This window comes from Chrysochloris asiatica, unplaced genomic scaffold, assembly GCF_000296735.1.
Source record: "Chrysochloris asiatica unplaced genomic scaffold, ChrAsi1.0 scaffold00072, whole genome shotgun sequence".
Lineage (NCBI taxonomy): Eukaryota > Metazoa > Chordata > Mammalia > Afrosoricida > Chrysochloridae > Chrysochloris > Chrysochloris asiatica.
The window spans coordinates 11,885,327-11,910,628 of NW_006408590.1; the positions used below are offsets into that span (position 1 = coordinate 11,885,327).

At 41.5% G+C, this 25,302-nt stretch overlaps 1 protein-coding gene across 1 annotated transcript in view; it reads right to left on the reverse strand.

The window, feature by feature from the left end:
- The window catches only part of SLC1A2 (solute carrier family 1 (glial high affinity glutamate transporter), member 2), a 194,809-nt gene that overhangs the window by 21,706 nt on the left and 147,801 nt on the right, over positions 1-25,302 (reverse strand). Inside the window, exons 6-8 of the mRNA XM_006864894.1 lie at positions 21,738-21,864; positions 7,579-7,812; positions 3,422-3,616 (exon numbers count right to left, since the gene is read on the reverse strand). Coding sequence (XP_006864956.1) covers positions 3,422-3,616; positions 7,579-7,812; positions 21,738-21,864 — 556 coding nt within the window. The remainder of the gene's footprint in view (positions 1-3,421; positions 3,617-7,578; positions 7,813-21,737; positions 21,865-25,302) is intronic.

The window sequence follows — 25,302 nt, forward strand, 5'->3', positions numbered from 1 at the left end:
TCTTAGAAATGGTCCCTGGACCACTCAAAGCCTCCCAGAGAACATAACTGCTAAAAACTATGGGCCAAAGAGGCATCTCATTATTGCTGGAATTTCTAATATAGAGGTTTCCCTTATATCCTGGTTTAACACATAGGAGGAAGAGATCAGTGCCTTCATTTGAACCCAAAAAACACTAGCCTCTCTTCTTGTTGTTAATTGCTGTTGCGTCAATTCCAACTCATAACAACCTTGTATAGAGTTTCCGAGAGCAGCGGTGGGTTTGAATTACTGAACTTGCAGTTAGAAGTCCAGTGCTTATCCTACAGTGCCAAACCAGGACTCAAGCTTTTGTTGTCGTGTCAGTCCTGACTCATAGTGCCACTGCATAGGGTTTTGAAGCTTTTTAAATCTTTGCAGGAGCAGAAAATCTCCTCTGTCTCCTGTGAAGCAGCTGGCAGATTCAAACTGCTGATGTTTGGTTTGCAGTCTTGTGCTGATCCTATGGAGCCAACATAGTCCAGGGTTCACGTTGCTGTTTAGGTGCCATTGAGTCAGTTCCGACTCTTAGTGACCTTATGCACAACAGAACAAAACACTGCCCAGTCCCGCACTAGCCTCACAATTGTGATGTTTGAGCCCCTTTGCCAGTCCATCTCATTGGAGGTCTTCCTCTTTTTCACTGACCCTCCACTTTACCTAGCATGATGCCCTTCTCCTGTGACTGGCCCAAAGTATGAGAGATGAAGCCTCACCATCCTGGCTTCTAAGGAGCACTCTGGCTGTACTTCTTCCAACACAGATTTATGTGTTCTTCTGGCAGTCCGTGGTTCTTTCAATATTCTTCTCCAACACCATAACTCAAATGCATCAATTCTTCTACAGTTTTCCTTATTTGTTATCCAACTTTCACATGCATATGAAGCTAATGAAAATACCATGGCTTGGGTCAGGTGAACCTTAGTCCTTAAACTGACATCTTTGCTCTTGAACACTTTGAAGCGGTTTTGGGAAGATTCGCCTAGTGTAATAAATTGTTTGAATTTTTGACAGCTGTTTCCACAAGTGTTGATAGTGGGTCCAAGCAAAATGAAGTATTTGACAAATTTATTCTTTTCTCTATTTATTATGATGTTATTTACTGTTGCAGTGGTGAGGAATTTTGTTTTCTTTATATTGAGATGCAACCCATGCCGAAGGCTGTGCTCTTTGAACTTCATCCATAAGTATTTAAGTCCTCTTTACTTTCAGCAAGCAAGCTTGTGTCATCTGCATGTCACAGATTATGAATGAGTCTTCCTCCTATACTGATGCCACATTCTTCTTCATATAATCCATTTTCTTGGATTCTCTGCTCAGCATACAGACTAAGTATGGTGAAAGAATACACACCTTTTAAACCATTCAGTGTCCCCTTTGTTTTGTTCAAAAGACTGCCTCTTGGTCTATGTACAGGTTCCTCATGAACACAATTAAGTGTTAGGGAATTAAAAAAGTAAAATACTATTCTCATGTTTTCCTTTGGGTCACAATCAGAAAGGAGAAATGATATAGCACAGAAGTTATTGCTATTACATATCACGGAGTCCATTTTGACTCTGTACAGGATTTCTGAGGTTTTAAGCAGAAAGTCTCATCTTTCTCTCGATGAACGACTGGTAGATTCAAACCACTGACCTTGTAATCCACTATGCTATCAGGGCTCCTTGCAGTAGCAATGTTGTTGTTGTTATGCGCCGTGGAGTCGGTTCTGACTCATAGTGACCCTGTACAGGGTTTCTGAGACTGTAAATCTTTAACGGGAGCAGAAAGCCTCATCTTTCTCTCGCGGGACAGCTGGTAGTTTTAAACTGCTGACCTTGCGGCTTGCAGCCCAATTTGTAACCACTACGCTACCAGAGCTCCTTTGCAGTAGCAAGAGAATGTGAATAAAACCTTAGCCCCGCTCATTGCTTCTTTCTTTAATTAAAGCCAGGCATTCCCCCTTGGAGAGTGATGTTAGCATTCAAGTGATGGTTATAAAACACTGTTTTCTATACTATAATGTCAAGACAACTCTGAATAGATTGAAGATTGATGTTTTCAATGACTGTGCCTATAAACAAGAAACTGAAGAGTCAAACTGGCTAGTAGGTGAGATCTTGAAATTTCTGTAAAGGGATATGTTTTTAATGACCTCTTGGGAAAATGTTCTTTCAGAATATTTTTTTAAAGGCTGAATACATATGACCAAAAGAGCTTTAATGAAAACCAAAATATATGCTATTTACTTCAAACCAAATGTTATGTGTCCTATCAGGAATTTCTTCCTTCTGGTATTTCATGATTTCTGTCATCACCCCCTGGAATGCTGAAATCCCTTCTGATACAAGGGAACTTCAAGAAGCTTGCGTAAAAATGGAATGAAAAGATAACAGAATTGTCCCCACAAAAATTTTGAAACTTTCTTGTTATCAAAGAAACACTGGGCCCAGAGTCAGCTGATATAAGCCCCAGTTACAGCCCTGCCAGCACATTATTAGTAATGTGGCTTTGGAACTTAGTAATGACTTCCTTTTGGAGCTTGAGTTTTCTCATCTGTTAATGGGTATAGAAATAATTGCCCTGCCTACATAGTAAAAAGGAGCTCTGGTAGCATAGTGGTTACGAGCTGGGCTGCCAACCTCAAGGTGAGCAGTTCAAAACTACCAATGGGAGAAAGATGAGGCTTTCTGCTCCCGTAAAGATTTACAGCCTCGGAAACCCTGTGCAGGATCACTATGAGTCGGAACTGACTCCACCACGGGACTTAACAACAACAACAACATACTAAAGGAGTCCTGGTGTGGCGCTGTGGGTTAATGCACTGGACTGCAAAGTTGGTTTGAACTGCAAGATCAGCGGTTCAATCTCACCAGCTGTACCTGGGAAACCCTATTCAGGGTTGGTGTGGGTCAGAACTGACTCGACGGCAGTTAACAACAACAAATTACTAAAATTCAACTGCCATCAAGTTGATTCATACTCATGGCAATCCTGTCTGTGGCCCATGAGTGTCCGAGTAGAACTGCGCTCCCCAGGGTTTGCAATTGTTGAATCTTCAGAAATGGCTTCTCAGGCCTTTCTTTTGAGGTATCTCTAGGTGGATTCAAACCTCCTACCTCTCAATTAGCAGCTGAGTGCATTGCCCATCTGTACCACCCCAGGGCCCTGCCTATATCACAGGATTGTTAAACATCAAATCTTATAATTCCTCAGCCACTTCACATGTGCAATGCAACCAGAAGGCATTTGTATTAGTCTGTTGCTTTCCCTTAGAGTTTGCCAAGAATTCCTCATCTGTTATTTCCTTCATCATTTTTCCACCAGGAGAACTGAAATTGAAGTGGGCTAATGATGTTACCATGGAGGGGGCATTGGATGGAATGTTATCTCAGTGTCTCACCTCATCCATGTCACTCACCTCACAGTCACAATCTGACCTCCATCCAGAACCACACCGTTCATCTGGGCGATAAAGATGGCGGCCACGGCTTCATAAAGGGCTGTACCGTCCATGTTAATCGTTGCTCCCACAGGAAGGACAAACCTAGTCACACGCTTATCAATCCCCAGATTTTCTTCCAGGCAACGAAAGGTGACCGGCAAAGTTCCAGCACTAAGAGACAAAGAGAGCAAGAGAGAAACAAAGGTTATGTCCACTTCTGAAGAAGCTGCGCAAACCCCACACTGGAGTGCCACACATTTTTGCTCTTTTGTTCTAATCAAGCACAATAATATGCAATAGTAATAATAATAATGATAATAATAATAAATCAATATCTGGATGCAAATTAGACTCTCAAATTCAATCTTTTTAAGATGCTAATAGGCAGCAAATATTTTTGTTGGTTTGAGTTTGGAGAAGCTACTTAGAAGATGTAAGTTTTCTTTTTTTCCATGGGTCATTGTTTCCATTTTGGACTTAAACATTGAAGTGCTTCTGATTACTCACATTAATTGGACTGTAAAAAAAAAAAAAAATTGTGTCAGAAAAAAGAAATAACCTGAACACAGGGAAGTGGAATCAGAAATGTGTGAATGACCCAAAACTTCATGCTAGAAATGGTCTTTCCAACAAGATGACAACATGGATTATTTCTGGCCCCTGGGAACTGCTCTGAGCTGGGCCTGCTAATTCTGAGAAGGTTACACAGTCATGACAAGCACCATTCAGCACAAACATGAGCTTCCAGTAATTCCCTGGGGAACCTCAGAGACAGACCAGCTGAAAAATGGGCATCGGCCAACTCTAGTCTTTCCAATGACATAGGGCAGAAAACATACGTGCTGTAACTAATCAAAGGAACAATATGGAGTGACTTCAACCCCACTCCTCCCAGCCTGGGATGGAGCTTTAATGACTGTGTGACCCAGTTTGAAAGGCCAAGACTCCTCAGATATTCATGGGTCTTCTAAAATCAGAGAGCTATAAGGATAAGAGTTGCAAAGGCCAGAATATTATTTCTGTGTGGACTAGAGGTGCCTAGAAGAGTGACTGGATTAGTTTACATAATGTGAAAAGCAATGTTGTTGTTGTTAAGTGCCGTCGAGTCGGTTCCGACCCATAGCGACCCTGTACAGGGTTTCCGAGGGTGTAAATCCTTACGGGAGTAGAAAGCCTCATCTTTCTCCCACGGAGCGGCTGGTAGTTTCGAACCGCTGACCTTAAGGTTCGCAGCCCGATTCGTAACCACTACGCTACCAGAGCTCCACAAGAGGCTAAAACTGACACCGGAGAGCTCAGCAGTCCATCTTCTTGAGTTTTTATTTTTTCTAAAGCAACATGAATTGGGAAACTTCCAATGTGGACAGCAAGTGAGGTGTTTTCTGTCTTGCACTGATCACCTTAGTCCTAGGTTCCCCTTCTCCTAGTCAGAATTGGGATTACAGCAGAACTGAACATAGACAACTAGAGTGCTTTGGGTTTCTCAAAGCTAAATGAAATGGAAACTCCTGGGTCTCTTCAGACCCAAGGTATCAGAAGTTCTAAAATTACAAAAACAAAAAAACCACTGTCACCAAGTCAATTCTGACTCAGAGAGACCCCATAGGACAAATTAGAACTGTCACACAGAGTTTCCAAGGCTGTAAATTTTCACACAAGCATCTTTCTCCCAAGGATAGGCTGGTGGATTTGAGCCACCGACCTTCTGTTTAGTTTTAACCATAGCACCTCCTGAACTCTAAAATTTGAGATGCCTACATTTCTATTTTATAAAAGCACTGAGGTTTGATCCATAAGCTCCTAACAACAATTTTAGGGACTTCTGATGTGGCCCTGTAGGATCAGTACTAGACTGTGAACCACAAGGTCAGCAGTTCAAATCCACCAGCTGCTCTTTGGAAACCCTATTCAAGGTTACTATGAGTCAGAACCAACTCGACAGCTCTTAACAACAACAACAACAGGGCCATCTTACTGGGGCATTCTTTCAGGGCAGGTGTCTTTCTCATGCTTCCTCTTTGGTTCTGAATAGAGAGAAGAAATAAATGTTTTAGAACACCTCATTACTACCAGTACCTCATTGTTACCAGTTACCATCGAATGGGAAGTCCTGGTGTGGTACTGTAGGTTAATGGGCCAGACTGCAAAGCCATTTGAACTGCAAGGTCAGTGGTTCCAGCTTACCAGCTGCTCCTCGGAAACCCTGTACATGGTCTCTATGGGTCAGAACCGACTTGACAGCACTTAACAACAACAACCATCAAATTGATTCCAAACGTCTACAACCTTTTGGTTAGTAGCTGCAGACTTAACTGTTTGCATTACCTAGGCACTGTCCTATTACTAAATCCTTCTAAACCCAGGGAGAAAACTTGGTGTCTGGCCTCATTAGCATGAGGCCACGTGATTCTACCTGACTTGTTGCCCCAACTGCTTTAGTAAGAAGTTTTTATTGTTGTTGTTAAGTGTTATAGAGTCCGTTCCAACTCTGAGTCAGTTCCAACTCACAGCAACCTTTTATAGGGTTTCTGAGGCTACAAATCTTTTCGGGAGTAGAAAGCCTCATCTTTTTCCTATGGAGCAGTTGGTGGGCTTGAACTGCTGACCTTGTGGTTTGCAGTCCAGTGCTTACCCTATAGATCCACTAAACTCTCTAATAGAAAACTGTATTGTTAAGAACAGTCAAGTCGGTTCCAACTCATAGTGACCCTGTATAGGGTTTCCTAGGAACAGCTAGCTGGTGGATTTGAACCTCCAACCTTGAAGTTCAAATGGACCTAGAGGTCCAGTGCTTATCCTACAGTGCCACACTAGGACAAAGAAGTTAATCTTCCATAATTACTCTCACCTCCCCTCTTTCCTGAGACCCTTTCGAAGGGTTACCAGGGCCCTTTGGTTGGAGGCCAGGATTCTCAAGCCTTTGAATCTAAGGACGCTTCGGGGACCACTAGAATACATCAGCTTTTCTCACTGCATTCATTTCCCCAAAATATCAACAAAAGGTCTTTAAATAATTAAATAGATTGGGAAAAAAATTGGTTCAGCATGATAACCATCCTTTATTTCTTTTCTAAAGGACTGGCTTTATTTGTGTCTTTAACATCCTTATATACCCAAAATATATTGAGTTATGGTGTTGTAGGAGAATATTGAAAGTGCCATGGGCTGCCAAAAGAACCAACAGATCTGAATTGGAGAAAGTACAGCCAGAGTGCTCCTTGGAGGCCAAGATGGCCAAACTTTGTCTCTCATACTTCGACATATTGTCAGGAGGGACCAGTCACTGGAGAAGGATATCATGTTTGGTAAGGAAGACCCCCAGCGAGATGGATTGGCAAAGTGACAGCATCAATGGGCTCAAGCATGGCAACAACAGTGAGGTTGGCCCAGGATCGGGCAGTGTTTCATTCTGTTGTGCATAGGGTTGATATGAGTTGGTACCAACTCAATGGCACCTAACAACAACAACATACCCAAATAATCCAAGCTGAAACTCGAGAATTGAACATTTTAACTCCTTATAAACTGACTTGGTTTGGGTTTTTTTTGGTTTTGTTTTTGGCTCCTGACTCAATGGTCATATAATAGTCCTCAAATATTAATACTAATGACAGCCATATACTTGGCATTTTCTATTGAAAATGTGGTCCCTGACATCGTTCCTCCATCTATCCACCCTGATACTCACCTCTGTGCTCATAAAGAAAATTTCTTTCTGCCTAAAGTGGCAGAAAGCATATGTATCTGGCAGTCTCTGGGTTTTGTGTTGTTTTCCTGGGGCCATGATGGCTAAACCAAAACAAAACAAACCTCTGAGTTAATTCTTATACATGACTTCTACCACACTGACTTCAAAAATAGAAAGAAATTCCACGTCCAGCTAGGAGCCACCTTTCAGTTGAAGATTAAAATCACATTCACTTATTCACTTCTCAAAGTTCAATAAGACCACTTTTCACATATTTAAAAAATCGTTTTGAAAGGGAGAACCCTTTGCATTTTTTGGCTCCTTCTAGGAACTGCTCGCTGACCATTATTTTGCTGGTATGCTGCTATATTGGAAATACGATAGAAGGTTCTTGAAGAAGAGGAGAAAAGGAGAAAAAAGGTAATTAATATCTTGTATCCTTTACCTGGAAGCAGTTCCCAGGGCAGTGATCCAAGCTTGGAAAATGCCAGCAAAAAAGGAGAAAGGGTTTTTTCTGGTCACTAGAAAGTAAATCAAGGGGAGAAAGATGCCCCCATGGATGATGAGGCCCACAATCACCGTTATCATGTACATTCCTAGTTGCCTAGCAACCACCTCTAAGTCCTTGATTGCAATGATCTTCCCACAAATGAGGCAGGCGATACCCAAGGGAGAGTACCTGAAAAACATGAAAGGGAGGAAAAAATTAAAGAAATCATTATGGGATTCAGAACATAAAATCTGGTGCTCCTATGCACGGCACCCTAAGGACACCCTTTATTTTCTCTGTAAAAAAGTTTTGCTGAAAGATTGTGAGTCATGGGATATATATATATATTCTACTTCTGATAAACTGCTCTAACTGATATGTCATATGGATCTGATGGTGTCTGCTCTGATTAAAAATCCAAAGGTGTACCTTGTTGTTAAGGCACTTTTAGGAATAGGAGCCAGGCTTTGTCATCTCTGAGGTAACCACCAATTAAAAGTTGAGAGACATATGTGCTGTGTGTCTGTGGTTCTACACTGGGCATCCTGCAGCTTGTGTATTTGTTTGATTGTTTCTCAATTCCTTCCTGGAAAACTGGGAATCTTTTTTTTTTTTTTTTTTTCAGAAGTGCATTAGAATTGGCCAAGCTATAAACTAATATTTGTACATTTGTTTTGCTTTCACCTTGGAAGATAAGGAGTACCTTAGAGAGAGAGAAAGACAGAGAGAAGAAGGGAAAAAAAGAAAGAGGGGGAAAAATCTGCCAAGCCACAGAAACCGTTGAGCTGAAAAGTATTTCAGGAAATGTGCTTTTACTACATCTAAGTCTGTCTGCAAGCACAAGGAGCTCTGGTAGCATAGTGGTTATGAGTCAGGCTGCTAACATCAAAGTCAGCAGTTTGAAACTACCAGTCCTTCCATGGGAGAAAGATGAGGCTTTCTGCTCCTGTAAAGATTTCCAGCCTTGGAAACCCAATACAGGGCCGCTCTAAGTTGGAACTAATTCCACGGCACATAACCACCACCACCACCAAAGTCTGGAAATATGTCTTCCCCTACTCGTTCCTTTAACAATGCTGACTACCATTCATGAGGGAGTTGGAAGAGATGGCTCAATGGTAGAATCTCACCTCCCGTGCTGGAGACCAGGTTTTTGATTCCCAGACAATGCAACTCATACCAGCCACCACTCATCTGTCAGTGGAGATGTGCCTATTGCTATGAAGTTGAACACATTTCAGTAGAGCTTCCAGACTAAGACTAGAAAGAAAGATCTGGGATCGGCTTCCAAAAATCAGCCAAGGAAAACCCATGGCTCACAACAGAATACTACCTGTTGGGTTATGGAGATGGTGCAAAACAAGGCAACATCTTGTTCTGCTGTCCACGGGCTGAGTTAGGAGCGGCTATCAACAACAGCCACTCACTGAACACTGTGTGCAGATGCTATGTGAGAGATTCCTACACATTGCCTCATTGTATTCTTACCACAACCTGACTATCTTGCTCTCATTACTCCTATTTAGCAAACAAGGAAGCTGAAGTTCTGAAAAGTTAAACCATGAAACCAGGAACTAGAAAAAAAGCAGTTTACATCCAGGCCCATGAGACTCCAAGATGAGAGATTTTTTTATACATAACAAACCAAACCATTTCCCTTTAGTGAGCAAGTTTAGCTTTCTGCAGGTAAGCAAGTAACACACCAATCGAAATTTCATCGATATGGACTTATTGTATATTTCCATATTATTATTACTATTTTTATAGATAGCTTGGGAATTACTTTTTATTTCATTCATTCATCTATTTTCACTCTCATCTTGAGAGTATTCTTCATATTTGGCAAGGTCCTTTCTTTATTGTTTAACCTGGTATTGGGGGAGCAGGAGTTTGTTTGCCTTGTGCCATCTTCTGATGAGACCATATTAAGAATTAGGATCATATTTGAGACAAAGAAAATGAAAGTTCCAAGATAAGGCTCCCAAGAAGGGTCAGGGGACAAGGGAAGGGAGAGGACCCTCAGACACTGTGCCTGAGGCAAGCCTTTTCATAAGTCAAAGGAAAGATTTCAACAAGAGTTTGAACTATTCAGGTCCAGTTATATGTGATTTTGTTTTTTCTTTTTTAACACAACATGATGCTAATTATCGCCTTGGGATTAGGCAGTTCATCTCTCCAGTAAATTTTGAAACACAAGAAAAAATGATCTCTCATAGTTCTTGCATATTTTCATTGTGTCTAATACAACACTGTAAGCCTTGACTAACACCATGAGACCTATACAAAGTGCCACTAGTGGTGTTGGCAGTGCTCCCAAGAAGCAGAGACAAGTCATGGCATCAGAAAATGTTGAATTGCTTGATCCATACCGTAAATTATAATCTGTAGCTGAGGTTGCCTGCCATTTCATAACTGAATCCAGTGTAAGGACCATTGTGAAAAAAAAAAAAAAGAGAAGGCCATTTACAAGGCTGTCACTGCAGCTATGCCAGCAGGTGCAAAAGCCTTGCACATTTTGCAAAATACCTTTTAATCTCATATTTTTAAATGTAGGATATAGCAGTCCTGGTGTGGAGCTATCGGATAAACACTCAACTGCTAACTACAAGGTCAGTGGCTTAATCCCACCAGCTGCTCATCGGAAACCCTGTACAGGGTCACTAGGAGTTGGAACCAACTTTGCAGCGCTTAACAATAACACTATATAGTACGTATGATATACAAAATAGGTGCTAATCAACTTTTCATGTTATCAGAAAGGCTTCAAGTCAACAGTAGCCTATTAACAGTTAACATTCTCATGAAATCAAAAGTTACATGCAAATTTTCATGGAGCCCATGCTACTAATCCCCATGTTACTCAAGGATCAACTATACATGCATAAGATATGGCCTTGTCAGGTCAGTTACAAGCTATGCACCTTCATTAGTGACGTTTTCTCATTTTGTTGTTGTTAGGTGTCATCGAGTTGATTCTGACTCACAGCGAGCAAACCACAGAGTGGAACTACCGTCACTGGGTTTCCTAGATGGTCTTCTTTAGGGAAGCAGTTCACCTGCTCTTTTCTCCCACAAGGCAACTGTTGTTGTTGTTAAGTGTCAAGTCAGTTCCATGCCATAATGACCCTGTGTAGGGTTTCCGAGGTACGGCTGGTGAATTTGAACCACCGACCTTGTAATTCGCAGTCCAGTGCTTAGCCTACAGTGCCACACCAGGAGTCCTGGTGGGTTCAAAATGATGACCTTTCAGTTATAGGACAAGTGCTTAATCATTGTGCCACCAAGATTCCTTCCATTCCCATTTTACAGATGTGGAAGTCAAGGCTTAGTGAGGACAATTTCAAACACAAAAGGTTGCCAGGAGGGTTATGTTTTTAAACATGAATATGTGTGCACTGTCAAAAACCTTTGCCATATCCCTGTTATTATGGATGAAATTGTGCCCCCCCTCCCCCCAAAGATACATTGAGGCCCTAACGTTGAAGTATCTGGATCTTTGAGGATATGGTCAGTTAAATTAATATGCGTTCTTACAGGGTAGGGTGGCTCCTGACACAGTTTGAGTGGGGTTCTTATAGAAGAGACAGAGCAAGGATGACCATGTGAAGAGCACTTGGGGCCTTCAGAAGCTCAGAGACCAATCTGGATCAGAGACCAATCGGGATTTTTCCCTAGAGACTCAAAACCGCCTGCAGACAACCTCAATTCACACTACTGTCCTGCAGAACTGGGAGGCAGTATGCTTCTGTGGTTTAAAGATACCCATTCTAGGTGTTCTGTTATGGCAGCCCTAGGAAATAATGTGCCTGTCAGTACTGAGAGGTCCCTGACTTCTGACAGAGGAATGCTTTGTACTATGTGCCCTGTTTTCATACATCGACCCCATGTCTTCTCATCACCTAACCTTAATGAGCTACACCTGGATTACCAAAGCTTTCCATAACATTGGAGCCCTGCTGTACCACTGTAGGATAATCACTGGAGCTAACTGCACTAACAGCAAGATCTGCAGTTCGAACCCACCAGCTGTTCTTGGAAACCCTGTAAAGGGTCACTATGAGTTGGAACTGACTCAACAGCACACAACAACAATAACATTGAGGAGCCCGAGTGGCACGGTGGTTAAACACTTTATTGCTAGCCAAAGAAAAAAAAAAAAGGTCAGTGATTCAACAAGAGAAAGCCCCTTCACAGGAGAAAGATATGGTGGTCTGCTTTCTGTCCTCTAAGGTTAATATGAATCAGAATTCACCAAATGGCAGTGGGCTTGGTTTGATTTTAGTCTATACTGCCACCAAATAGCCAAATATTGTCTGAAAAGTAGACTCTTATCTTGGAAGAGTTGATTACTAACTACCACTAATTAGTTAAAATATTAGCGTAGACACTCTCTTCCTTAGCAAACATCTAGCCTGAGACCTCCACTTGCCCTGTCCCTGGAGTAAAGGCTGGCCAATGTTTGAAGACAGCTTCCTCAGGTTTAGGCGGTCTGAGTTGTGTCATTAAACTCTTGGCTTTCTCTGCCATTTTACATTCTCCTGGGTGTCAACAATCACAAGATCTCATAAATCACTGGTGTGGTTTCAAGGACCAGTGATTTGTTCACTGGGATTGTAAACAGCTGAGCAGAATGCATCTTCCAATAAAACTGAGAAACATTTATCTTCATAAAGCAAGAGGTCAATTCTTTCCCAAGCACCAATCACCCTTAAAGATGTTCAAGAAAACACAAATATGAGCTGTTTTGTGTGGCATTCAATTCTGCTTCTCTCCTGGGACAAGCAATTCAAAGAATAGAGAGGAAATGTTTTCAAGTGTCTTTGCCAAGTAAGACTGGCTATAGCATCCTCAGGAGAATACATTAGAGCCAGGGCCAAATGGAGTTGAGGGAAGTGCTTACGGGGTATCTTTGGAGCACTAGGCTTTCTGAGGAAAACACAAGTTCCCATTCTAAGTGGACACTGGTATTCCAGGGCTATGTTGTAGTCAATATATATGGCAAATACCTTCATCTCCAAGACTAGCATGAACATTAGGACAAAGAAAGAGCCTTTGTTCTTTCATGTCGTTTAGGGCATCACTTCCTTGCACCTGCTTTAAATGCAAATTATATAATCTCCAGTCAAGGCTGGGCTACAAGGTTTCTGGGTTTTCCTCCCAAAGGTTTTATCACATAGAAGAGCACACTCCAGGGAAAAGAAAGGGCAAATCACCAGGATTCAAAGTCATACCCAAAGCTTCTAAACTGGAGGAAATAATCAAGGTCATAAAACCAAAGTGCATCAAAAGGGCTCCATTGAGAGTTCTAAAGGCAAAAGATACCCTGTAATGATCAGACCGGTTTCTGAAACAGGACATGGTGACAGGGCACGATGGTGCCTGTGGATTGGTTGAATCCTTGGCTTTATGCAGTGTGTTCAAGGCCACGGATTCATTTAGGACTGGACAATCTGAGCATTTTTCTTATTGGTGTATCATCCATTCTAGCCTCGAATCACTCAGTAGTACCTCAGTCCTTGTCAACCCAGAAATCCCAACCAGAGGCCCCACTCAGAACTGCCTTCAACTCCACAAACACACACTCATACCCAGCATTTATACCACAACCCACACCAGCTTCCCAGTGTGTCTGTGATCACCTACATCAGTTACCTGGGTTACCTATTAACAATGTAGATTCCCTATTGAATTAGAATTTCCTGGAGCTGGCCTGGGGCAGCCAACTCCCCAGGTAATTCTGATGTGCCTGAAACCACTGTTTCAAGGAAGCTGATGAAATGTAGTTATCATAAGTAGTCCTTGTTTTAAGGATGAAGTTCTGATCCAAGGACTATCATAAATCGACTTTGATAAAAATTGAATACCTCATCTGTTTTTGTTATTACTACCTTTTATTATCCTTATCTTTTCAAATCCAGCAGTATTTTGGACAGTAAATCATAAATTTGAATATCTGTGCACTAACAGCTGAGAATAACATAGGCAAATGACATGTTGCAATATATTACTAATGATAAGATATAAAAAGGTTGTGTGATTTATAGTCACTTGAATATATCATAAGTTGGAGACTACTTGTTCTTTGTTAGCCTTGTTATTGCTGCAGTGTACCATTGGGTCAGTTCTGACTTACAGTGACTCTGGAAGGGTTTCTGATGTTGTGAATCTTTACAGGAGCAGAAAGCTTCATTTTTTCTCCTGCAGAGCAGCTGGTGGATTTTAACTGCCAGCCTTGTAGTTCACAGTCCAGTGCTTATCCTACAGTGCCACCAGTGTCCCCCCTTCCCCCCGTTACCTTTAGGAAACCATGTCACTTGTTGGGTGCTGCATCAAGTGACATCTTTGAGTTCTACTTTGTTCAAAGTTTTTGAGCTCTAACCTCACTGGAATATTAAATTTAGGACATATAAGCACAGGACAGAGAGTGGGAAAGATTCTTAGAGTGAAGTAAGAGGAGAAACTTTCTCAGTCCTGTCATGAAGTCACTCTGGCTCTGCTCCATGCATTCCTAATAATAATTCGAGTTTGGAGTGGATCTCAAGAGAACTCAGAATTGGGAGAACCTCGCAATAGAGTTAAATACAAAGTGCAAGAATTGGCTAGAAGCATTGTCTATACTTCACAGTAAATAAAGAAGACCTTAGAAGAATTGATGCATTTGAGTTATGGTGTTGGAGGAGAATATTCAAAGTACCATGGGCTGTCAAAAGAACCAACAATCTGTTGCTGGAAGAAGTGCAGCCAGAGTGCTCCTTAGAGGCTAGGATGGCCAAACTTCTTCTCTCATACTTCTGACATAATGTCAGGAGGGACCAGTAACTAGAGAAGGATATTGTGTTTGGTAAGGTGGAGGGTCAGAGAAAAAGAGGAAGACCCCCAGCGAGATGGATTGGCAAAGTGGCAGCATCAATGGGCTCAAGCGTGGCAACTATTGTGAGGTTGGCAGTGTTTTTGCTTTGTTGTACATAGGGTCGCTATGAGTCAATACCAACTCGATGGCACCTAATAACAACAACAACAACATTGACTATACTTAGGCTTTGGAATGGGTACAAATATGGATCTCTTCTTATCAATTGGCCTGGTAGCTGTTTCCCAAACTTCTAGGCAAATCTGCTGCATAAGACCTCTTTAAAGTGTTCAAGAACAAAGATGTCAGTTTAAGGAATAAGGTGAGCCTGACCCAAGCCATGGTATTTTCAATAACCTCATATGCATGTGAAAGTTGGACAAAGAATAAGGAAGATCGTAGAAGAACTGATGCATTTGAGTTACGGTGTTGGAGGAGAATATTGAAAGTACCATGGACTGCCAAAAGAACCAATAGGTCTGTATTGGAAGAAGTGCAGCCAGAGTGCTCCTTGGAAGCCAGGATGGTAAGATTTCATCTCTCATTTTTAGGGCATATTATCAGGAGGGATCAGTCGCTATTTGGTAAAGTGGAGGGTCAGCAAAAAAGAGAAAGACCCCCAATGAGATGGATTGGTGCAGTGGTAGCAGCAATGGGCTCAAGTGTAGCGACGACTGAGAGGTAGGCACTGAACTGGGCACTATTTCCTTCTGTTGAGCATAAGGTCACTATGAGTCAGTACTGACTCGATGGCACCTAATAACAACATACCTAGACTCAGAAAGTAGCACACATCTCCATTTTTCCAAGTTTAGGTATAGGTGTTCTGGGTCCCCAAAGAGTCACTGTTATTGTTGGGTGCTGTGAAGTCAAATTCATCTTACAGTGACCCTGCAGACAGAGTGGAACTGTCTCAACGTGTTTCCTAGACTGTAATCTTGATTAGAACAGATCTTTAGGTCTTTTCTCCTCTGGAGCCATTGGAAATTTCAACTCACAGAGCTTTAAGTAAGTAGCTAAGTGCTTAACTGTTGTACCATCAGGATTGTGATGTGACCCGTTGTTAGGTGCATTAAATCAATCCTGATGCGTAATGAACCTGTGTCCAACAGAACACAACACCACCTGGTCCTTCACCATCCTCACAGTTGTTGCTATATTTGAGCCTGCTGCCGCGGCCACTGTGTCAAGCCACCTTGTTGAGGTTCTTCCTCTTTTTCATTGATCTTTATTATCAAGCATAAAATCTTCTTCCAAGAACTGGGCCTTTCTGATAGCATTTCTTGTTGTTAAGTTCTGTAGAGTTGGTACCAACTCACAGCAAGCCTAGATATGGTTTCTGAAGAGCGGCTGGTGAGTTTGAACCACCAGCCTTACAGTTCAAACCAATCTTGCAGTCAAGTGCTTATCCTCCGGCACCACACTGGACTATAGGATAACATGTGTAAAGTACGTGAAATGAAGTTTCACCATCCTAACTTCTATGGAACATTCTGGTTGTAGTTCTTCCAAGATAGATTAGTTCATTCTTCTGGCACTCCATGGTACATTCAACAGTCTTTACCAACACCATACTTCAAGTGCGTCAATTCTTCTGCCATTGTTATTAATCATTACCAACCAGTTACCATAGATTCATTCTAATTTCTATTCAGGATAGAGTGAAAATCAATTTACAGAGCCTCCTAGCTTGTTATCCTCCAGGGATGTCCTTTTGCAAGTAAATAAACCCCTCTCGGATCTACCTCCTGCCCAACTCTCCAACATCACCACCTTCCACTCTGCTCTCATCAACCAAACACGTTCCAGCCACCCCAGGCTTTCATTCTGATCCTGAGAAACCTTCATTTGCTGTTTCCTCCCCTGTGGAATACCCTTCCTTAGGTTCTTTATCAAGTCATCTTCCCAGACACCCTCTTCCTGGTCCTGTTCTCCATCCTCTCTGCCATTGTCTTCACCATAGCACTTATCACTATAGAAAAGCCTGTGAAAGCTGGAATCCTTTCAGAAGAAAAACTCAAATGCTTTCCACTAATAGAGAGCAATAAAGAAGTCAAGACTGCAACCTGTCAGTGAGAGAAAACTCACCTTGGAAGACCCAGGAAAACATGGCAGCCTTGTCAAGTTCCAGCGAAATTCTCATTTACTTCATTTTATTTCCACTCTCTGCTCACACTAAAATATGAGGGGCTTAAAAAAGCTCATGGAAAATTTCAGTTTTCCTAGAAACTGTTTGAAACCTCCTCAAATAAACTCCACAAAAGCAGGATCTTTTCTCTGTCTTGTTCACCATCATATCGCCAGTGCCTGGAGTCATTACGGGCACCTAACAGCTGATTGACAGATGTTTACTGAATAAAAGGATGGACGGATGGGGTGGGTTAGTTGGGAAACAGAATTGGAAGAGTGGGCAGAGATTTTACTTCTCACTGTATATTTTTGTAACGGTGAGATTATGAAACAATTTTATTTTCTGTTTAAGGTTTTCAGATTTTAATAAAAGTTTTAAAAGAGCTTGTTGAAAAATGAGGATATGAAAATCACATAGAAATGCAAGCTTTTTCTTTTTTAGAGAATTCATGAACACAGACACACAAAGGATACCGACAGATGTGATGACAGTCATGGTAATAGTAAGGTAACGATAATCATAGTATTCATTAAACATTTGAGACACTTTCTGCTCTTCAGGAACTACTGTGATTGTTGGTCATGTTCTCACCCAATTCTCACAGGAACCCTACGTCACGGATTCTACAATCAGATCATTTAACAGACCAGGACATTGAGGTTCAGTGTGTTTTGATTGTTGGTCATGTTCTCACCCAATTCTCACAGCAACCCTACGTCACGGATTCTACAATCAGATCATTTAACAGACCAGGACATTGAGGTTCAGTGTGTTTGTCTAACTTGCCTAACTGACTCGGGATCCTAGAGTCAGTCCACTCTAAAGTTAGACATCAGAGCCTCACTACTGTGACACTGGGATTAAGCATTGGACCCCAAGGTCAGCTGAACTACAAGGCCAATGGTTCAAACCCACCAACCACTCCTTGGAAACCCTATTCAGGATCAAAACCAACGTAATGGCACTTAACAACAACACTTTTAGCTGTATGTCACTGAGCATGTGAACCTTTTGCTACGTTTCCTCTTATGGAAAATAGGGTTCGCAAAAGTATCTAGGTACTATCATGAAGAATAAGGAGTTCTGGTAGCATCATGGATTATGAGCTGGGCTGCTAACCACAAGGTCAGCAGTTCGAATCTACCAGTTGCTCCATCAAAGAAAGATGAGATTTTATGCTCCCATAAAGATATACAGCTTCTGACACCCCATATAGGGTCACTATGAGTTGCAACTGACTGGGTAGCACACACAATCATAACCACCGTCATGAAGAATAAGTGAATTAATATATATAAAATAATTTGGTAAATGTAAAGCTTTAATAACAGTAAATGGAGTCCTGGTGTGGTGCTGTGGGTTAATGCACGGGACTGCAAGGTTGGTTTGAGCAGAAGGTCAGTGGTTCAAGCTCACCAGCTGATCCTCTGGAATCCTATACAGGGTTGCTATGGGTTGGAACCAACTTGACGGCACTTAACAATGACAACAATAATAATACTAAAAAAATCCACAACCCTTTCTTGTCGATTCAATTCCAACTCATTGCTACTCCATGTGTTACAGAGCAGAGTTCCCTATCTGTATTTAAGAAAGATCTCCAGGCCTTTCTTCCATTGCACTGAGTGGGTTGGAACCACCAACCTTTAGGTTAGCAGCCATTCACAAGCCACTGGCACCATCCAGTGATCTTTTTAACAATAAGTTATTTAATTCTAATTATCTCCTTAACCGACTCCACAGCACATAACAACAACAACTCCTTAATAATAAATGAGTTAACATATGTAATTAAAATAATACTGAGCATAATTAATACTGCTTCATGTTCAAAAAAGTTATTGATAAAGGTTCACAAATACTAATTACCACAATATTATAAGGAAAACACCAAACATTTTGACAAAGTCAGAGACTACGAAAACTCAGGCAGCAGCGAAAACAACAACATGTGCATGCAACACAGGCAGACAAAGTCATGTGATTCAACCCAGAGAAAACAACAACACGTGCATGCAGCACAGGCGGACAAAGTCATGTGATTCAACCCAGAGAAAACAACACGTGCATGCAACACAGGCGGACAAAGTCATGTGATTCAACCCAGTGAAAACAACACGTGCATGCAACACAGGCGGACAAAGTCATGTGATTCAAACCATTGCTGTAATGGGGTAATAATGGCAGCTCTGACCAAAGTGCATTAGAAAGCCCACCAAGTACATTTAACACAGAGTTTTAGCCTTGTAAGGATATTGATACATGTAATCAGAGCTTATGAAAAATGTTTTCATTGTTATAACTAACAACCAGTATATATTCATAAAAAATAATGAATTTCTGCACAAAAGACTTAAAGTCATTTTGGTATCACCCCCACTGACTGTGTCACCGGTGTACGGAGGAAGGGACTTGTCTGCCCACATCACACTGCAAATTTAGAGTAAAGATATGCAGTCTGCCAGAAAGTCTAGGAAATGACAGATCCCAATGTTTAATAGCAAAAGGCTTATTCGGTTCTAAGTATTGCCACGAATTCAATCCTCATCAGATTCCTTCTTGCAGAATGGCTCTAAAGAACCTGCAAAATCTTTTTTGGAGCATCACTATATGACCTTAAGTCTTCACATAAAAGAAATATTCAGAAATCTAGCATAGCCAGAGACGTTGAAGAATCCATACAATCTAAAAGCATATATCATTTTACTAGCATCCTTTCTGTGCTTAACAGTATCATATTTCTACACAAATAATGTGGATGCTGTACGGTTTCTCTGCAAGCTGCACAACCACCTCACACTGCAGTTTCCTATGCTGGCAATTCATACTGTCCATGTGTGCATGTTATTTATGTGGATGCATACTGTGAAAACTATGGTACCATGATCTGAATTAGACAAGTGTTATAGACTGAACTGTGTTCCCTAAAAAAGATATGTTCCAGTCCTAAGCTTCGGTTACCTGTGATTGTGACCATTTTTGTAAGAGGGTCTTTGAAGATGTTAGTTAAGTTAACATGAGGTTAAATGGGAACAGGGTAAATCCTAATCCCCTCTGAAGGGTGTCCTATAAAAGAGGCCAGGAGACACAGAGAGATGACAGTCATGTGAAGAGGCACCTACAAGCCAAGGAACAGCAGGAAATACGTGGGGCTACCAGAAACTAGAAGAGACAAGAAAAGACCTTCCTCTATAACCAATGAAGAGAACATGGCCCTACAAAAACTGGACTGCTAGCCTCCAGAACTTCAATACAATAAATTTCTGTTCTTGTAAGCCCCTGCTTTGTTACAACAGCCTTAGGAAATGAATGATTTAGGTCTATTAAACATGGTACTATAGCTCATGATTCATGAGAAATACATATATAGCTGAAAACTTCAGGCCACCCATTCCTGAAATCATAGAAAGAATTGACAACAGTATATCACTGAGCTTGGTTCTGTGGAGAGAAAAAATAAGTCAAGATTTTTATCCTTCTGAGGCAGGTGATATTGTTGTTAGGTGCCATGCAACAGAGTAGAACTGCCCACAGGGGTTTCTAGGCTGTAATATTTATGAGAGCCTTGCAGTCACTGTGTGGTCTCAAACTGCCAACCTTTCGATTAGTAGCCAGGCACTTAACTGTTGAGTGACCAGGTCTCCTTGAGATGGTCTCCTTTTTCAAAGGGAGAATAAAGAAGCTAGAATTTGAGTGGAAGGCAAGCTTGTGAAATCGGGGAAAGGAGGTTGGTAGAATGGAACATACAGAGCTGGGGAATGTGTAACCCAAAAGTCCTGTGGAAAATAAGAAATAGATGTGGCTTGGTGAATACTGGTTTAAATTATTTTCTAGTCAGACAAACAGGACCATCATCACAAATGCCTGCAGAAAGCTTTCTGTCTGAAAGATATAGGACGCTAAGGTCCCAAAGACTGAAGGAGGCACAACTTCCTTGATGAAGGAATGGACACTCATGCTCTCCTTGACCAGCACAGATTTCATAACCACTCACTACAAGCAGTGGTGCTTTAGGATCAGCACTTGGCTGTAAACCACAAGGTCAGCAGTTCAAATCTACCAGCTGCTCCTCGGAAACCCTATACAGGATCTCAGTGAGTCAGACCCAACTTGACAATGCCTAACAATGACAACTATAAAGCACACGTGGAATAAAGCAGAGACCAAAAAAAAAAGCCCACCCACATATTCATCAACGATTTTGACATCAGTATGAACTCCAACTCTTCCTCTCCCTAGCTCATTTCCTCTATGAGCCTCAGTTGCCTTTTCTGGAAGCTGGGAAGAATGCCATCCTTACAGAATTGTTGGGACTATGTTGACAGGTATTACATACCTATCATGGCACAAGGAAAACTAACTTTTATGATGATAATCGTCATGATCATCATCAAGAATTGAGATGTAGTGTCTTTGGATCAGACATCTCTTCTGTCACACTAGATTGAGACCAGATTTCCAAGAACATCTACAGTTCTGATACATCTTCTGCAATTTCACGTTTGCTTCCATGGCCTGAGAACACTCTCTTTTCTATGCGAGTTATGAGGAACCCAGGTACTATAGGATATTGGAACAGTAGTTCTACCGCAGCCCTAGGCCATGCCCTTCCCTGCTCTCCCAGGCTCATCTTCCCATCTCTGAAACTGCCTCACTTCAGTATTACTAATTGGATTTGCCCACTTCTCTCTTCTTTTCTTTATAGCATGGAGATCAGTTAAGTAACGGACCGGCTTTGCAGGTCACACTGTTTCTGTCACAATTATTTAATTCTGCCATTATAATGTGAAAGCAGTCATAGTTAACATGTAAATAAATGGGCATGGTGGTGTTCCAATAAAACTTTATTTGCAGACACTGAAATGTGAATTTCATTTCATTTTCATGTGTCGTAAAACATGTTTCTTTTTTTTTTTTATTATGTTTTCAGCCATATAAAGACATAAATACCGATATTAACTCAAGGTCATACATAATTTATGGATCCCTGTTCTAAGGGATGCTCCAGAAAAGAGGTTTTATTCCTTCCTCATAGTCTTTCCAGAGAGCCTTTTGCTCAGCCCATGTCCACTCTGGGGACCCAAAGATCTTCTCACCATCCCACCCTGAAGAAGTAAGAACAAGTCCACTTACCACATAATCATGATCACTAACTTCATTACTATCTCATTCAAAATGTTGAAGAATTCCACCATCAGCTTGGCCTGCTCTCCCATCTTCCCCATGGCAATGCCAAAAGCAATGAAAAACCCTATCAGACCTGTTGGATGAATCACATGACACAGAAAGGCAAATTACAACAGGTGTGTGTGTAGGGCCAAAGAGAAGAATCCATTTCATATATAAGCTTTAGCACATCCTCTAGCTCCAAGAAAATGATATATGTATAAATAGCCAGGCAGCTCAAGGCTGGAGGCCAGATGTTTTCCTTTGCCCTAGCCTAAGAACAAAGACCACCAGTCCTGACCAATTAAACTGTAACATCTCATAGTTTGCCAATTGTTAACCAATCCAAAGATTGTAAAGCTGAGAAACCCGAGCTTGTTTGAAAACTCTATAAAAACCCTGCAGACAAAGAGCTCAGGGCTCTATCCCTAATCCGCTGCATTGGATGAGGTGGAGTCCAGGCCATCGGTGACGGCTCCTTGGTGGTCTTTGGGGACCCCGAATTCTGGGCACAACATGTGTCATCTCCCTCATTCTTTTCCATTCCTCATGTATGCTGCCCCATTTCCATAGCTGGTCACCCTATGAATTAGGCAGTAGAAGGCAAGAGCATTATCTCTCACACTAAAGGTATTTTTCTCCTGGATAATTAGAGCTTTCCTAAATATTTTTTTATACAAGCAAATTGAACTATAGGCAGTGTTAGTTTCTTGAAAAGAAACAACAAAATATTTTCCATTCCCAACTAAAAAGTTTTCCTTTCTCTCTTTTCCTCATGTCTAAGCAGATTCTGTTATTATATACTGAATATGTTCTACATATATATTCTCATGCAAATTTTGGAAGCAATTTTGGAATAAATCCATTGCAACCCAGTTGATTCTGACTCTAACCCACTGCCATCAAGTCGAGTCCAATGCATGACAACTCTGTAGGCTAGAGTAGAAGTGTCCCATACTTGTTTCCGAGGCTAGAAATCCGTACAGAAGCAGAATATGACATCTTTCTCCACAGAGCAGCTGCGGGGTTGGAACTACTGACCTTCTGGTATCAGCTGAGGCTCTTTCCTGACTCATAGGATTCTACAGTGGACTACTCACTGCGAGAGAGTCAATTCTGACCCACAGCGACCATATATAGGGACCCTGTGTTACTGAGACTGTAAATCTTTATGGGCGCAGACAGCCTCATCTTTTTCCTGTGGAGCGGTTAGGGTTTAAACTGCTGACCTTGCAGTTAGCAGTCCAATGCCTAATCTACAGTGCTACTAGGGGTTCCTTATGCTGGAATGTTGTTGTTAAGTGCCAATGAGTTGGTTCTGACTTACAGCAACCCTGTGTAGGGTTCCCAAGCAGACACTGGTGGATTTGAACCACCAACTTTGTGGTTAGCTGTCTAGTGATTATCCTACAATACACCAGGACTTCTATATTGGAATAGCAGAGACCAATTAGCCAATCAAGTCTATTCTGGGGTTACCTCAATATTAATTTGGTGTTTTCCCAGATTAATGCATAGCTGATAAGTTTCAATCTAGAAATATCCTAAACACAAAATCAATTTTGTATTGTTACCTGTCTTAGTTGAGGGAGGAAAGAATGTTGAAAAATAAAAATGAATAAAATAATTTTTGAAAAAATGGAGAAGCTCCAATTTAAGCTCAGAAGGTTTAACTTAACCTCATTTTTATTGATTTGTCATAATTCTTTTCTTGGCCAAAATGCGTAGAATTTTTTTCTTCTATTTAGTATTTTCAGGATTATTAAAATAAAGCACCAATTTCACTCTCAGATTTTGCTAGTTCCTAGCCATGCTTAGGCCTCTTTTTCCCTGGAAGAACTAGGGACTTGGTTTAAAGTCATTGACTTCGTTTAAATTCAGCCCCAGGCCCAGGCCCAGCCCCGCCTCCAAGGTCAGTCCTAACATAAGGCAGGAAGGATCTGAGAAGCCCTGTTCCGGTCCTCTTGCTGAAAGCATCGAACTGCATTCGATGCTGGATGAATTCTAATACCCAGTCTTGGATCTTAACTCTGGTATGTTAGCATTTGCTACATTTTCTGTGCCTGCGTATCCGTCCTGGGAAGCTGTCCCACACTTTAGTTCTTCCAAGACTAGACCTAACCTTTCATCTTCCTAGAAGATTCTTGTTCCATTTTTCCCTTGCCTCTGTTTCTCACCCTCGAGTTGGAGTCTCACCCCAACCAACCAGATGACCGGGTGCACTGAGTGGTGAACAGACATTCTCATTCCTGACTGGGGCTGTCTGCATTTTTGATTGTCATCCAGTTGCTATCGAATCAATACGATTTGATATGTGTCAGAGTAGAACTGCACTCCATATGATTTTTAACGACTGAGTTTTTAGAAGTAGATGTCCAAGGCTTTCCCTCAAGGTGCCTCTGGGGTCTAAAATATCTAACCCTTTGATTTGCTTTAACTATTTACATCACCCACTCATTATGTACAACCCATTTTTGCCAGTATTAGTGCCCCAATCCTAACTTTGTGCAGGACGATAAATCAGTGTCACTAGATACAGATCTTGATGTGGCACTTGTAGGATCAGCACTGGATTGTGAACCATAAGCTGCTCCTCGGAAACTCTATACAGGTCGCTGTGAGTCAGAACCAATTTGACAGCACTTAACAACAACAACAACATACCAGACTTGCTTGTCCGCCTGACTCTTTCCCTGTACTTATCACGTGGGTCATCCTTGCTATCTCTCCATCCCTCTCCTTCCTGACACCTACCCTGGTGCAGTCTGGCAGACCTCATTTCAAGTCCCTCCCTATTGTGTCTAGTAATGCCTGGCATCTTGGCTCGTACCAACTTGTCTGTCTTATTGGGGATTCTTTCTCTCTTCTCTTTTCCTAGTTACCCAAACCACTAATAGCGTGCACACCAAGCACCTATCTATTCAGATGACTATCCAGATCCTTCTTCTTGCCAACAACAGAACCCAACATTTGCACTTGGGATTGTTAAGACATGGTCTTTAGTATTTCCCTTCGCAGCTCAACAAGCGATTTCACAAGTGAGTCAATGACCCACTAAAGACAAATGCTTAGTGAGGATTAGATCCAGGAGAGAGCAGCCTAGTTCTGTAGTAATGTATGAACCCGAATCCAAGCTTGCTGCTATTCCCAGCCCTTCTGTCAAGACCATGGTGAGGAGTTTGCTAGGTGGATGGTGAGAAACAATCTGGAACATTCTAGCTGCAAAATCGATCATATTACTTGGTTTATTTCATTCAGAAATTTTAAGAGAAAATGCATAAGGTCTCAAAGTTTCAAAGAACTGGAATAAACAAAACCCCAAAGCCTCTTCTCAGTCAACAGAGAGTGCCCATATCTATAGCACAGGAGATGATATTGTTCAAGGAGCAAGTCCTCACAAGATTCAATTCAAGAACATAGGATTAGGGTGGGACCCAGAAGTAGGTCTGGAGACTTTCTAGGAAAGAAAGGGACCCTTAAAGGAGTAGGAGGCAAAAGCCAGGTTTTTAGCTTCTTCTACTACTTTGTTTAA